The sequence below is a fragment of the Ovis canadensis genome, chromosome X (genome assembly GCF_042477335.2).
Source record: "Ovis canadensis isolate MfBH-ARS-UI-01 breed Bighorn chromosome X, ARS-UI_OviCan_v2, whole genome shotgun sequence".
Classification (NCBI taxonomy): Eukaryota; Metazoa; Chordata; class Mammalia; order Artiodactyla; family Bovidae; genus Ovis; species Ovis canadensis.
The window spans coordinates 4,766,818-4,783,029 of NC_091727.1; the positions used below are offsets into that span (position 1 = coordinate 4,766,818).

General features: G+C 47.9%; 1 protein-coding gene across 2 annotated transcripts in view; it reads left to right on the forward strand.

Annotated features, from left to right (window-relative positions):
* Positions 1-16,212, forward strand: part of LOC138431404 (steryl-sulfatase) — a 157,989-nt gene that overhangs the window by 62,979 nt on the left and 78,798 nt on the right. For both annotated transcript variants that reach the window (XM_069573503.2, XM_069573502.2), the window contains 4 exons: positions 6,336-6,476; positions 8,217-8,338; positions 8,455-8,577; positions 12,569-12,992. In XM_069573503.2, the coding sequence (XP_069429604.1) occupies positions 6,336-6,476; positions 8,217-8,338; positions 8,455-8,577; positions 12,569-12,992 (810 nt within the window). The remainder of the gene's footprint in view (positions 1-6,335; positions 6,477-8,216; positions 8,339-8,454; positions 8,578-12,568; positions 12,993-16,212) is intronic.

Genomic DNA, 16,212 nt, shown 5'->3' on the forward strand with positions numbered 1-16,212 from the left:
ACGACAGAGGACGAGATGGTCGGATGGCATCACCGACTTGATGGACATGAGTTTGGGTGAGCTCCGGGAGTTGGTGATGGACAGGGAGGCCTGGCGTGCTGCAGTTCATGGGGTTACAAAGAGTCGGACACGACTGAGCGGCTGAACTGAACTGATTTTGGTTTTGGCTGCATCGAGTCGTCTCTGCCATGTGTGGGCTTTCTCTAGTTTTGGTGAGCAGGGTCTACTCTGCCTTGTGCTGCGTGGGCTTCTCATTGTCCTGGCGTCTCCTGGGGCCGAGCATCGGCTCTAGGGCGTGTTGGCTATGGTAGTGGTGGCACACAGGCTTAGTTGCTCCGAGTCAAGAGGAATCCTCCCAGATCAAGGATTGAGCCTGTGTCTCCTGCCTGGGCAGTCAGATTCCTTACCGCCGAGCTACCCAGGAAGCCCCTGGACAGCAGAGTCTTAATTGCTGGAGCACCAAGGAAGTGCTGGTCCATCATTTGAATAAAAATGGCTATTGCAAATATTTCATCCTAATACGGTGATTAAAGCAACTTGTCCCATTGTTCGGTCATTCAAGCTTTTCTTTTCCCCTGCAAGGAAGCGCAGAATCCAGGAGCACTAAAGAAAAGGCAAGGGTGTTCCTCTGTTGAGTACAATATCAATTCTAAGTTGAAGAACTAGCCAGAGTTAGGCTGAAAAATGTTGTGAATGTACTTATTATCTGATCTACGACGCAGACGTATTGAGTTATCAGAGAGGATAATTCATCGGTGTGGCTTTGGCAAGCGAATTCATATTCTTTTGCTGTAATCCATTTTCATAGCTTAACATTTTTATTAAAAATGACACCTGTTCCCTCACGAAAAGGAGGCACATTTTTAAGAGCTGCTGATTGATTTTTTCTGCATTATTCAGGAGTTGTGTTTTTATTCAGAAAAATAACAGCTACCACACTGCTCTCAAATCACCTCTGCAGACATATGTGGTCTCTCATGGTGGGGTCCTCAAACATTTCCATGGGGTGAGCAAACTCCGGCAGCAGCAGCAAGCAGAGGACTGGAGAAGACTACCTGAGTGCCTGCTAAGTCACTGAAGTCGTGTCTGACTCTTTGCAACCCCTTGGACTATAGCCCACCAGGCTCCTCTGTCCATGGGATTCTTTAGGCAAGAATCTTGGAGTGGGTTGCCATTTCCTCCTCCAGGGGATCTTCGCGACCCAGGGAGTGAACCCAGATCTCCCACATTGCAGGCAGATTCTTTACCTTTTGCACCAGGGAAGGCTGTGCAGACCTCCGAACACACAGGATTGTTCGCTGGAGGATCCCGGTGTCTAGTTGTGGATGTCAGGCCAGCTCACAGTTCCCACATGCCTCGAGGAGGATTCTGTGCAGACTTACAATCAAGGATGTGGTCATTCCATCACTTTGGACAAGTTTAACCTGGTTAAGTTTGGCTGGGCTTTCCAGATGCCTCAGTGGTAAAGAACCTGCCTGCAGTGGAGGAGACGTGGGTTCGATTCCTGGGTCAGGAAGATCCCCTGGAGGAGGAAATGGCAACCCACTCCAAGATTCTTGCCTGGAGAATCCCATGGACAGAAGAGCCTGGCAGGCTACAGTCCATGGGTCGCAAAGAGCCGGACATGACTGAGCAAGTAAACAACAACTTTCTCTGGCTGGATTTTATACCTGGGAGGATATCCTGACTGTGGTTAGGCCATGCCTCTCAGCTGCACCACTATCTTAACTAACAAAGCATTTTTTTAAAGGCCTTTGCATTCTGCTTATAGTAAGTGTTCTCTGCACTTGCTTATAATCTTGAAAAGAGCGTCAGTGATTGTGCGAGGGTTGGGGAGGGGGGCGCCCCCATCCTGCTTGGACTGATGGCTGGGCTAAGGATCATTTGTTTGAAATGGCTCCAATATTGAGGGGTTCACTGGCTTTGCTGGAGTGTGGGGTTGGGAGTGGCAGCTGGCCGTGCACTTAGCACACATCCTACTTGTTTGGAGCCATCTTTGGCTTGTGACCTACTCTGGTTGTTACAGCCATCAAGCTTGGCCCCAATCCTGGGCGTGCTCAGTCATGTCCAACTCTTTGCAGCCCCATGGCCTGTAGCCCGCCGGGGCTCCTCCATCCATGGGATTCTCCAGGCAAGAATCCTGGAGTGGGTTACCATGCCCTCTCCAGGGGATCTTCCCGACCCAGGGATTGAACCTGGGTCTCCCACGTCTCCTGCATAGGCAGGTGGGTTCTTTACCGATGAGCCACCTGAGAAGCCCAGATGCTAATAGGTCAAATGATGTTCCTCTTTCTCATATCAAAACATGGCCTGAGCTGCATGGCTCTCACCCTTGTGGTGAAACCTTTAGGTGGTCCCCAGAGGCCTTCTGGTATTTACAGCACAGAGGACAATATCAGGATGGAAAGAAGAATGTCACTGGCTGTCTCCTGGTGATCCAGTGATTAAGACTTCACCTTCCACTGCAAGGCGTGCAGATTCGATTCCTGGTCAAGGAGCATTTATCCCACGTGACTTTAAAAGTGCTCCAAATTAAAAAAAAAAAAACAAACTCAGGAAAAAAAAAAAAAGAATGTCAAGCCTTTTCCAAATTCCTCCCTTTCTCTTCTGCTACAAAGCTTATGGCTCATATTATGTTGTTTTCTCCTCAAGCATTTTCATTCTCTCCAACTAGCCTATAAGAGAAGGAAATGGCAACCCACTCCAGTGTTCTTGCCTGGAGAATCCCAGGGATGGGGGAGCCTGGTGGGCTGCCATCTATGGGGTTGCACAGTGTTGGACACGACTGAAGTGACTTAGCAGCAGCAGCAGCCTATAAATGTTGGCCCAGTCCTTCAGACTGAATGTTAGAAATCTAAGCGAATAAGCCCATTTGTATCTTATTTTTGTTTTTAATTAAGATTCCACCTATTTGTTGTTTTTAGGCTGCTCAGCCCTGTCCGACTCTTTGCGACCCCATGGACCAAAGCACACCAGGCTTCCCTGTCCATCACCAGCTCCCGGAGCTTGCTCAAACACATGTCCATTGAGTTGGTGATGCCATCCAACCATCTCATCCTCTGTGGTCCCCTTCTCCTCCCACCCTCAATCTTTCCCAGCATCAGGGTCTTTTCCAATGAGTCAGCTCTTCTCATCAGGTGGCCAAAGTATTGGAGCTTCAGCTTCAGCATCCGTCCTTCCAGTGAATATTCAAGACCGATTTCCCTTAGGATGGACTGGTTGGATCTCCTTTCAGCCCAAGGGACTCTCAAGAGTCTTCTCCAACACCACAGCTCAAAAGCATCAATTCTTTGGTGATCAGCCTCCTTTATGGTCCAATTCTCACATCCATACATGACTACTGGAAAAACCACAGCTTTAAGAAGACCACATATTCAGATGGGATTTTTCCTGCCCTAATGTCAGACAGTATTTCTTCATGACTTTAAAAGAGGTCATCTGTGTAGATGACAGTTGATGAGATATCATTGATGATACATGGCTCAAATTAAACAAAATGGCATTGCTTCTAAACAAAGTACGGTTTGCAATGTAGGTTTTTCTTTGTTTCCAGTAAACCTTTTCTGCACAGATCTGAAACTTGTTGGTTGCCATGGTAAAGTTTTCCATTAAGTCAGAGCAGTGTTAATTTTCTTATAATGAACAGATTTGATGTAATTACATCGCTAGTTATGAAAATGTTCTTTTATCTCTCTGCTGCAGAATAATTCTGTTTTAGAAATAGCTACGTTCTCAAAAAAATTTTTTGTTTTTCTTCTTTGCCAAACGAAGGTTGTTCAGAAAAATAATTTTTTCAGGGAGGAGCGTTTGCTCCTCCCTGTTTTCAGAAATGAATGTGCTATACTCTTACTCTTAATATTTTAGAGCACTTTTATTTCATTTTAAGTACTTTTATCAACTAAGTCCTTTAAGAGTTTGAAACATCTTTAGGAACACCTGTTCTACTCCATGTTTGCGGGTGAAAAATAAGTTCTGGTTATTATGATAATAGTTTTCATGCAGTGGGATTGAAAGTGACTAGTAAGATAAAATTTCAGACTTTTTTTTTTCTTAATTTAGTTTTAGTTGGAGGATAATTGCTGTACAATATTGTGTGTTGGTTTCTACGGTACATCCACATGAATCAACTGTAGGAATACACACGTCCCCTCCGTTTTGAACCTCCCAGCCCACCCCGCCCCTCTAGGTGGTCAGAGAGCTCCCTGCATCAGTCGGCAAATCCCCCCGGCTGTCTGTTTTCCGTGTGATGATGTCTGTGTGTCAGCGCCATTGTCTCTGTTCCTCCCACCCTCTGCTTGCCCTTCACTGTGTCCACAAGTCTGTTCTCTGTGTCTGCATCTGCATTGTAGGTTCATCAACACCATCTTCCTCGTTCCTTATATATGCCTTAATATATGCTGTTTGTCTTTCTCCTTCCGACGTACTTCACTCTAACGGGCTCTAGGTTCATCCACCTCATGAGAACTGACTCAAACGCGTCCCTTTTCGTGGCTGAGTAGTATTCCACTGCATATATGTACCACAACTTCTTTATCCATTCATCTCTCGATGGGCATTTAGGCAGAACATTCTTCGTTTTTAAGGTGACCAAGTCGTCAAGATAGAGTCAGAGATGCTCAAAGTGAGGCGGACAGGCTTGCAGAGTTGCTTCCGAGCTCTCGCTTGTATATTTTATCCAGTATGTATACAGAAGTTAGAGACATAGTTCCTTTAAAGCTATGTTTTTATATATATGTATTTATTTGACGGTGCCAGGGTCTGAGCCGTGGCATGTGGGGTCTTTTGTTGTGGGGTGCGATTAATTCACTCCTTCCTCTGTGCTTGCTGCCACGTCTTAGTACCCTTAGTTCTGATTGCTAAAGCGCAACATTCAGAAAACTAAGATCATGGCATCCAGTCCCATCATTTCCTGGAAAATAGATGGGGAAACAGTGGAAACAGTGTCAGACTTTATTTTTCTGGGCTCCATAATCACTGCAGATGGTGACTGCGGCCATGAAATTAAAAGACGCTTACTCCTTGGAAGGAAAGTTATGACCAACCTAGATAGCATATTCAAAAGCAGAGACATTACTCTGCCAACAAAGGTCCGTCTAGTCAAAGCTAAGGTTTTTCCAGTGATCATGTGTGGATGTGAGAGTTGGGCTGTAAGGAAAGCTGAGTGCAGAAGAATTGATGATTTGGAACTGTGGTGTTGAGAAGACTCTTGAGAGTCCCTTGGACTGCAAGGAGATCCAACCAGTCCATCCTAAAGGAGATCAGTCCTGGATGTTCATTGAAAGGACTGATGCTGAAGCTTAAACTCCAATACTTTGGCCACCTGATGCAAAGAACTGACTGATTGGAAAAGACCCTGTTGCTGGGAAAGATTGAAGGCAGGCGCAGAAGGGGACGACAGAGGACGAGATGGTTGGATGGCATCCCTGACGTGATGGACATGGGTTTGGGTGGACTCCAGGAGTTGGTGATGGACAGACAGGCCTGGCGTGCTGCAGTTCATGGGGTCGCAAATACTCGGACACGACTCAGCGACTGGAATGAACTGAACTGAACTGAGCACCCAGTGCTGCTCCAGGCAATGAACCTTGTCTTCCTTGAGCCTGGAAAGGTTTGCGACACTCCCACGCCTGCAGGTTTCCCTTTTGAAAGCTGCTGTACCTACAGGTGACAGTCGCGGCTAATTTTAGAAAGGGGTTGACATCGACAACTGGATTATCCTGAAACGCCTGTTTTTTTTGTTGTTGTTGCTTTTCTAGTGCAGAGTAGAGAACTTTTAGCTGCTGACAGAGCCTGCCTTAAAGAGATGATTGTTTTCATTTTTCAAGAGGAGATGACCGTGTTTTCATTTTTCCAGACAGAGCCTGTGTTTTGGTTTGAGGTAGAAAGGAAAGGTCAGCGCTGTGCAGGGAGAAAGAAATGTTTGTTGTAGAAACAAACACACAGGGCAGAGAGGATGCAGTTCTTTCTACGGTGATGTCTCAGGCTTCCCAGGTGGCTCCAACGCAGGAGACGTAAGAAACTGGGGTTCAGTCCGTGTGTCAGAGAAAATCCCCTGGAGGAGGGCATGGTAACCCTCTCCAGGATTCTTCCCTGCAGAATCCCACGGACAGAAGAGCCTTGTGGGCTGCAGTCCCTGGGGTCACAGAGAGTCGGACACGACTGAAGCGACTTAGCACGCACATGACGTCTGAGTTGCTTTGGATCCTGTACCATCCGGGGTGGGTGGGTGGACAGTACCCTTTCTTCCAGGGGGAGGGCGAGAAGGGAGGATCCCAGAGAAGAACGGTCCCTCCCGCCAGCATCCTTCGTGACTCTCTTGCCCTCGCCCTTTGCAGAGACATGATGACCCTTCTGCTTCTGCTGCTGTTCCTCTGCGAAGCCCAGAGCCGGGTGGCGTCAAAGCCCAACTTCGTCCTGCTGATGGCTGACGACTTTGGCATCGGGGACCCCGGTTGCTACGGCAACAAGACTCTCAGGTGCGGCGATGGGTCAGCACAGGGCCCCCTCCACAGGCTGGCCGCCCCGTGACTGGCGGCGGGCGTTCGTGGAACACAGACCACGCGGAGACGTGCAAAGCCCACCCTCCCCTCCAGCTGCACGCCATGTGTAAGGCTATGTGTAGACAGTGAAAACCAAGACTGCCCTCAATCCATGTAAACCATGGTGCTCCAAGATCACGAAAAGCAGGAGCTTCGTCTTCTTCACCCTTGTAGGGAATTCCCTTGCCGTCCAGAAGAGTCGGACACAACTTAATGACGGAACAACAACAGTTCATATTAGATATGCTATTAGATGTGATATTCCTAAAGTTTATTAATGTAATAGGCAACTGGTCCCACTAAGGAGTCTTAATTTTTAAAATTGCAATCAAGTCTTTACAGTTTACCGTCTGCTAATTATCAAAAGAAAGAAAAGGGCTTAGAAAGAAGTCATAGGTAAGAATTTATAATAATAAATTCATAATAATATCCTAAATCTATCTTGTTCTCCATATTAGCATCCAATTCTTTTTCTTTTAATTGAAGTACAATTGATCTACAATAATGTTTTAGTATATATATATATGCATATATATGCATATGTACACTGGAGAAGGCAATGGCACCCCACTCCAGTACTCTTGCCTGGCAAATCCCATGGACGGAGGAGCCTGGTGGGCTGCAGTCCATGGGGTCGCTAAGAGTCGGACACGACTGAGCGACTTCCCTTTCACTTTTCACTTTCATGCATTGGAGAAGGAAATGGCAACCCACTCCAGCGTTCTTGCCTGGAGAATCCCAGGGATGGGGGAGCCTGGTGGGCTGCCGTCTATGGGGTTGCAGAGTCGGACACGACTGAAGTGACTTAGCAGCAGCATATATATATATACACGTGTGTGCTGTGTGCTAAGTTACTTCAACCATGTCGGAGTCTTTACTACCCCATGGACGTAACCCACCAGGTTCCTTTGTCCATGGGATTTCCCAGGCAAGAATACTGGAGTGGGTTGCCATTTCCTCCTCCAGGGGATCTTCCCGACCCAGGGATCGAACCCAGGTCTCCCGCCTTGCAGGCAGATTCTTTCCCGTCTGAGCCACCAGGCAGAGCCTGATGAGAACTCCTTCAGAGCATCTCTTTGGCTGTGGTTGGGAAGAGGAGAGTCAGGCTGCCCCCAGAGCTTTCCCGTTTGGGGGCACAGAGGTGACTGGGGTGGGGGGATACGTAGGCAACTGGCAGGGACAGGTGAGAAGGAGAGAGACCTTGAAACGTCTCCATCCCCCTGGTCCCAGCAGCCCATTCTCAGGACTTGTCGTCTCCCTCCTAAACCAGAAGCTCAGAGCCCTGGGCGAGTGAGGTCCCCCAGAGAGGGCTGACCTTGATCGTGGAGCCCTCAGTGTGGTTTTATCCTTACTCAGAGCCATGGGGCTGCTTCAGTTCCCCTTCCTTCCCTTCTTCCCGCCACGTGTTGTGGCTCAGTCGTTCAGTCGTGTCCGACTCTCTGTGACCCCACAGACCGCAGCACGCCAGGCTTCCCTGTCCATCACTGTATCCCAGAATTGGCTCAAACTGATGCCCATCGAGTCAGTGATGCCATCCAACCATCTCATCCTCTGTCATCCCCTTCCCACCAAGACACACGGCTCTGTTTCCCTGGGTTACTGAGAAGCGACTCACTGTGCAAAGCCCCCAAAGAAGCTTTCTTAAGATCATGATGAATGACCGAGTCTCTGTTCCAGGACTCCCAATATCGACCGCCTGGCCAGAGGGGGCGCGAAGCTCACACAGCACCTGGCAGCGTCGCCCCTCTGCACGCCCAGCAGGGCAGCCTTCATGACCGGCCGGTACCCTGTCCGCTCAGGTAACGCCCCTGCCCCCGCCCCCGCCCGCCCCTGCCGGCTCCTGCTCCGCAGCACTCATCCTCCTCCCAGTCCTAATGGTCCTCCCCGTCTTCATGGTAGATTTCTCATTGCTCAGGAGTAGCATCTCAGTCCCAAGTGGGAGTCTTCCTCTTCTCGGCCTCTTCTGGAGGACTGCCCCCCAGCGAGATTACGTTCGCCAAGCTTCTGAAGGATCAAGGCTATTCCACGGCTCTGATAGGTATGGGCAGCTGGGTGTGGGGACTGAGGAGCTGGGCGGGGTGGTTGGGAGAGTGGGGAGGGCGTGACCACAGCCATCTTTAGGGTGACACGGCTGATAGAATTTGCACAGCTGTAGACAGGGAAGAAACAATTTCAACTCCAAATCAAAAGAGCAGGCATCTGTATGCACTGTTTGAATGTGGATGTGCTCCTTATTTATGTATCTCTGTGTATGTGTGTCGATGGATGGATGGATCGGTGATAGGTAGATAAGGATAGACACACAGATGGACTGACAGATGGACAAATGGATAGATGGAGAGATAGTTGAGTCAGGTGATAGAGACTGGGAGAGGTAGCTCAGTAGATGAGATGGATGATGGGTGAATGGCTGATGGATGAACTGTGGATGCTGGATGGATGGATGGATGGATGGATGGATGGATGCTGGTGGATGGTAGGTGGATGGTGGATAGATGGGTGGTAGGTGGATGGTGGATACTGGATGGATGGAGAGGTGGATGGATGATGGAGGGATGGGAGGTGAATGGCAAATACTGGATGGGTGGTACTGGATGGGTGGATGGTGGCTACTGTATGGATGGGTGAATGGTGGATGGATGGTAGGTAGATGGTGGTTACTGGATAGATGGGTGGATGCTGGGTGGATGGTGGATGGATGGATACATAATGGATGGATTGTAGGTGGATGATGGATACTAGATAAATGGATGAATGGTGGATGCTGACGGATGGATAGTGGAGGGATGGATGATGGATGGTGGATGGATGATGGGTGGATGGTAGATGGATGGTGGATACTGGATGGATGGATGGATGGTGGATGAATGGATGCTGTATGGGAGAAGGGAGATGGATGATGGATGGATGGTAGATGGTAGGTGGATGGTGGATACTGGATGGATGGATGGTGGGTGGATGGATGATGGATGGATGATACACAGAGGATGGCTACTGGATGAATGGTAGATGCTGATGGATGGATGGTGGATGAATGGATGGGTGATGGATGGATGGGTGATGGATGGATGGTAGATGGTAGGTGGATGGTGGATACTGGATGGATGGATGCAGGGTGGATGGATGGATGGATATATAATGGATGGATTGTAGGTAGATGATGGATACTAGATAAATGGATGAATGGTGGATGCTGATGGATGGATAGTGAATGGATGGATGGTGGATGGATGATGGACGGATGGTAGATGGTAGGTGGATGGTGGATACTGGATGGATGGATGGATGGTGGGTGGATGGATGATGGATGGATGGTAAATGGAAGGTGGATGGTGGATATTGGATGGATGGATGGATGGATGGTAGGTGGATGGATGATGGATGGATGGTAGATGGTAGATAGACGGTGGATACTGGATGGATGGATGGATGGTACATGGTAGATGGATAATGGATGGATGATGGATGGATGGTAGATGGATAGCGGATACTGGATTGATGGATGGATGGATAGATAATGGATGATGGGTGGATGGTAGATGGATGGTGGGTGCTGGTTGGATGGATGGTAGATGGATGGATGATGGATGGATGGTAGGTGGACGATGGATATTGGATGGATGGATGAACAGTGAATCCATAGATGGGTGGGTGGATGAATAGTGGATACTGATTGGCTGGCTGAAGGGGTGAGGGGGTCAGTGGGTGAGTGACTGGATGCATGAATGAATGGTGGATGGTGAATGAGTGGATGTTGGATGTTGGATGGATGAGACGCAGAGGCAGAAAGTTGAAATATACGGTAGATAACAGAAAAATGCATAGTTGTGCACACACACAGCAAACACCACCACACACCCACACCCACACCGACACCCACACCCACACCATACTATTGATAAAGATTTTCATCTTACACAGCAGTAATAAAATTGCATCTGAATGTTTCTCATTCGACATTCCCATTGATTTTATTCTCTTGATAGGAAATGAATCCTTCTCCCCTTTCCTTTGATGAGCTTGGGTCTATGTAGGTCATCAGACAAATCATGGAAAATCTCATGGGAGCAAAACAACCCTTCTCTTCCTTCCCACATCTTGTCATAAAGCCACCATCACTTTTTCTCTTGTGTGACGTGCTCACTAATTCACTGATGCACTTCACATTTTATAAGAAATGTTTCAGTTCAGTTCAGTTCAGTTGCTCAGTCATGTCCGACTCTTTGCGACCCTATGAATCGCAGCACGCCAGGCCTTCCTGTCCATCACCAACTCCCGGAATTCACTCAGACTCAAGTCCATCGAGTCAGTGATGCCATCCAGCCATCTCATCCTCTGTCGTCCCCTTCTCCTCCTGCCCCCAATCCCTCCCAGCATCAAGATCTTTTCCAATGAGTCAGCTCTTTGCATCAGGTGGCCAAAGTATTGGAGTTTCAGCCTCAGCATCAGTCCTTTCGATGAACACCCAGGACTGATCTCCTTTAGGATGGACTGGTTGGATCTCCTTGCAGTCCAAGGGACTCTCAAGAGTCTTCTCCAACACCACAGTTCAAAAGCATCAGTTCTTTGGTGTTCAGCTTTCTTCACAGTCCAATTCTCACATCCATACATGACCACTGGAAAAACTATAGCCTTGACTAGATGGGCCTTTGTTGGCAAAGTAATATCTCTGCATTTCAACATGCTATCTAGGTTGGTCATAACTTTCCTTCCAAGGAGTAAGCGTCTTTTAATTTCATGGCTGCAGTCACCATCTGCAGTGATTTGGGAGCCCCCAAAAATAAAGTCTGACACTGTTTCCACTGTTTCCCCATCCCAAGAAGTGATGGGACCAGATGCCATGATCTTTGTTTTCTGAATGTTGAGCTTTAAGCCAACTGTTTCACTCTCCTCTTTCACTTTCATCAAGAGGCTTTTTAGTTCCTCTTCACTTTCTGCCATAAGGGTGGTGTCATCTGCATATCTGAGGTTATTGATATTTCTCCCGGCAATCTTGATTCCAGCTTGTGCTCCTTCCAGCCCAGCGTTTCTCATGATGTACTCTGCATATAAGTTAAATAAGCAGGGTGACAACATACAGCCTTGACATACTCCTTTTCCTATTTGGAACCAGTCTGTTGTTCCATGTCCAGTTCTAACTGTTGCTTCCTGGCCTGCATACAGATTTCTCAAGAGGCAGGTCAGGTGGTCTGGTATTCCCATCTCTTTCAGAATTTTCCACAGTTGATTGTGATCCACAGAGTCAAAGGCTTTGGCATAGTCAATAAAGCAGAAATAGATGTTTTTCTGGAACTCTCTTCCCTTTTCCATGATCCAGCAGATGCAAAGCAGTGTTGTGACTTTGAAAGTCGTCCATGTCCAAAACAGGCTTCCCAGGTGTCCCTAGTGGTAAAGAACCCACCTGCCAGTGCAGGAGACATAAGAGATGTGGGCTCGATCCCTGGGTCAGGAAGATCCCCTGGAAGAGGGCACAGCAACCCACTCTGGTATTGTTGCCTGGAGAATCCCATGGACAGAGGAGCCTGGCGGGCTACAGTCCCTGGGGTTGCAAAGAGCTGGACATGACTTAGGGACTACATGTCAAAGAAAAAAGAAAAAAAAGAAAGAAAAAAAAGAGAATATTAAAAAAATATAAAAATAAAAGACACCTGTCCCAGAAAAACATTGGTGTTTTCTTCTGTAGTTTTTTTTTTTCCTGCCTATGAAGTATAATACTGGGGCTTCCTTAGTAGCTCAGTGGTAATCTGCCTGCTAGTGCAGGAGATTTAAGAGACCCAGGTTCCATCCCTGGGTTGGGAAGATCCCCTGGATCTTCCAGTCCCCAAATCGCCTCTTGTTTTCTGGTGGCATGAGTAGTTCCTACCCTAGACCGTTTAGGGAAAAGGAGCTGAAGGGGATTGAATAGATGATGATTGAACAGAGAGGCCCTACAAGATGTCAGCCCACAGGTGTCCAAAGCTGAGCTGGGGGGGTGGGAGGATGGGTTCCGCTGGCTCTAAACTCGCCGCCCCTGTGGTCTGCGCCCTCAGGCAAGTGGCACCTGGGTATCAGCTGCCACGACCGCGGCGACTTCTGTCACCACCCGACCAGCCACGGCTTCGACTACTTCCACGGGCTGCCCCTGACCAACCTGCGGGACTGCAAGCCGGGCGAGGGCAGCGTGTTCACCCGGGCCTTCCGGCTGCTGGTGTTCGTGCCCCTGCAGCTCATCGCCGTGGCCCTGCTGACCCTGGCCATGCTCAAGTGGCTGCGGCTCTGCCAGGCGCCCCCCTGCGTCTTCCTCTTCCTCTTCCTCCTGGCCGCCCTACTCCTCGGCCTCCTGCTCGGCTTCCTGCACTATTTCCGGCCGCTCAACTGCTTCCTGATGCGGAACCGTGACGTCACGCAGCAGCCCATGTCCTACGACAACCTCACGCAGAGGCTCACGGCGGACGCCGCCCGCTTCTTACGTCGGTGGGTCACCTCTCCCGGCCCGACGGTGCCTGCAACGCATGGACGGTGCCATCTCCGGGGTCTGGGCGGAGGTAGAGGGGAGGAGGGACCGCACTGCCCGGCGAGCCACGTTTGCAAACTCCTGTGCTTGCGGGGGATGTCTCCAAAGGATGCACGTGGAAAATGAGATGGCGTGCTTTGCAGAGGTGTGTGTTGGGAGCAAGGGGAAGAGACCCTGATGCTGGGCAAGATAGAAGGCGGGAGGAGAAGGGGACGACAGAGGATGAGATGGTCGGATGGCATCACCGACTCCATAGACATGAGTTTGAGTAAATTCTGGGGAGCTGGTGATGGACAGGGAGGCCGGCGTACTGCAGTCCATGGGGTTGCAAAGAGTCGGCCGTGACTGAGCAACTGAACTGAACTGACCTAGGCGGGTCTTGGGAATTGCAATGCTATGGGCTTGCTCCTCCCAGAGTCGCTTTGCCAGGTCCCCCCCCCACCCCCATCCTGTGCAAATTAGTGTGTGTGTATGCTCAGTCGTGTTTGACTCTTTGCCACGCCGTGGACTGTAGCCCACCAGGCTCCTCTGTCCATGGGATTCTCCACACAAGAATACTGGAGTGGGTTGTCGTTTCCTTCTCCGGGGGGATCTTCCCGACCCAGGGGTCTAACCTGGGTCTCTTGTGTGGGTGGGTGGATTCTTTACCATTGAGCCACCTGGGATGTGTTCACAGTGCTCGTGTGTGTGTGTGTGTGTGCGTGTGCGTGTGCTAAGTAACTTCAAGCGAGTTATTAACCACTTACTCCAGGGAAGGCCCTCTACAGGTTTCTCCTCTTGTTAAGCTGCCTGAAAAAGAAAGTGGAAGTGTTAGTTGCTCAGTTGTGTCCAACTCTTTGAGGGAAGATCCCCCTGGAGGAGGGCATGGCCATCCACTCCAGTATTCGTGCCTGGAGAATCCCATGGACAGAGGAGCCTGGCGGGCTACAGTCCACCAGGTCGCAAAGAGTTGGACACGACTGGGTGACTAACACACATATCCGACTCTTTGCGACTCCCTGGCTACGTTTTTCTAGAAGGCAGAAAAAGCTTTTGAACTTTGGAAGACGTGCACTTTACACCATCATCCGATAAGAGGTCACACGCAGATGTTTAGCTGAAACCTTTCCCAAAAGGAATTACTTCTTCTCACAGGGATTGCTTCTGATGCTTTCTACCTGATTCCGTTTTCATTTTCTCAAAAAATAATCCGGTTGTGACACTAAATTGACATCGTGACTCAGGAAGGAGTGCCAATCTGCGTGGCTGACAAAGCTCTTATTATCTCCTGGGAAGGAGTTAACCTCACACTATTAAGTTACCCTTAATAAGTGTAACCTTACACTAAGTATAACCTTACACTTTTAAGTAAGTAATAGTAGTGTAAGTATAACCTTACACTATTAAGGTTAACCTCCTGGGTTAACCTCACTGTTTTATAAATAAGAGAAAGGCTGTTCTGAAGTAGAATGGTACTCTGTGGATGTCAGACCTACACATTTCAGCCAAAATACAACAGACTCATGCTCGAAAAGCTTGCTGAAACAGCGAAACCTTCTTATGTCCGTCTCCACTCACCAGAAATCTCTCAGAAACCTGCCAGGGGGAGATGAATAATATACTGCCCCTTTTAAATGACAGGGTTCAGGAGTGACACTTAACTTCCAGGGCGAGTCCGTCTTTTGCAGCAGGTGGTATTTTGACACAGATGATTGAAACTATATGATATGTGAATATTCCTACGATTAGAAGGAATTTTAATGGATTCCTCAGCGTATGATCTTGAGAGGGGATCCAAAAACATTTGATTAGCCCGAGGGTATTGAATCTCAGACAGTTTATCTTTTTAAACTTTTAAATTTTTATTTATTTTTAAATTGAAGCAGCGTTGATTTACAATGTTATGTTAGTTTCAGGGGTACAGCAAAGTGATTCGGTTTTGTCTATAATGTACAGATAGATAATACTTTCCAGATCCTTTTCCATTATAGGTTTATTATAATTGAATATAATTACCTGTGCTGTGGGCAGCAGGTCCTTGTTGATTATCTATTTCATATATAGTAGTGTGTGTATCTGTTAATCCCAAACTCCTAATTTTTACCCCCTCCACTGTCCCCTTTGGTAACCAGTCATACATTTGTTTTCTATGTCCATCAGGCTATTTCTGTTCTGTAAATAAGTTCGATTGCACTGGTTTTTTTTTTTAGATTTCACAAGTGATATCATATGGTATTTGCCTTTCTCTGTGTGACCTAACTTCACTATGCGTGACCATCTCTAGCTCCATCCATGTTGCTACTAATGGCATTATCTCCGTCTTTTTCATGGCTCAGTAATATTCCATTTTCTTTACCAGTTCCTCTGCTGGTGGACCTTTACATCGTTTCCATATCTTGGCTTTTCAGAATAGCACTGTCATAAAGATTAAGGTGTATATATCTTTTCTAGTGATGGGTTTGTCCAGAAAACCATGCCCAGGAGTGGGATTTCTGGATCATGTGATAGTTTTATTTTTAAGTTAACGAATTTCCATATTGTTCTCCATAGTGGCTGCACAAATTCACATTGCCACCAGCAGTGTAGGAGGGTTGTCTTTCTGCATACTCTCTCCTGCATTTATTATTTGTAGACTTTTTGTTGTCTGTTTAATTTTTTGCCATGCTGCACAACATGTGGGATGTAAATTTCCCGACCGAGGATCGAACCCAGGCCTCCTGCATGGGAAGCACAGAGTCTTAACCACTAGACCACCAGGGAAGTCCCTATTTGTAGACTTTCGGATGCTGGCTGTTCTGACTGGTGTCAGCTAGGACCTCATTGCAGATTGAATTTGCATTTCTCTAATACTTGGCTGTCCAACCAGTTTATCTTGATTTTACTCAGGTTTCTGCAATTTTCTTTCAGAACTAGATGTTTAGGATATTCTAGCAATATTATAGTTGGTGGTTGTGGTTACTGAGTTATTTTTAAAGGGTTTTGTCTTCAAAGGGGTGATTCCAATGCATCAGGTTGGCCAAAAAGTTCACTTGGAGTTTTCTGTGACATCTTAGGCTTCCCTGAGAGTTCAGTTGGTAAAGAATCTGCCTGCAATGCAGGAGACCCCAGTTCGATTCCTGGCTCAGGAAGATCCGCTGGAGAAGGGAGAGGCTACCCACTCCAGTATTCTGGCCTGGAGAATCCCATGGACTGTGAAGTGAC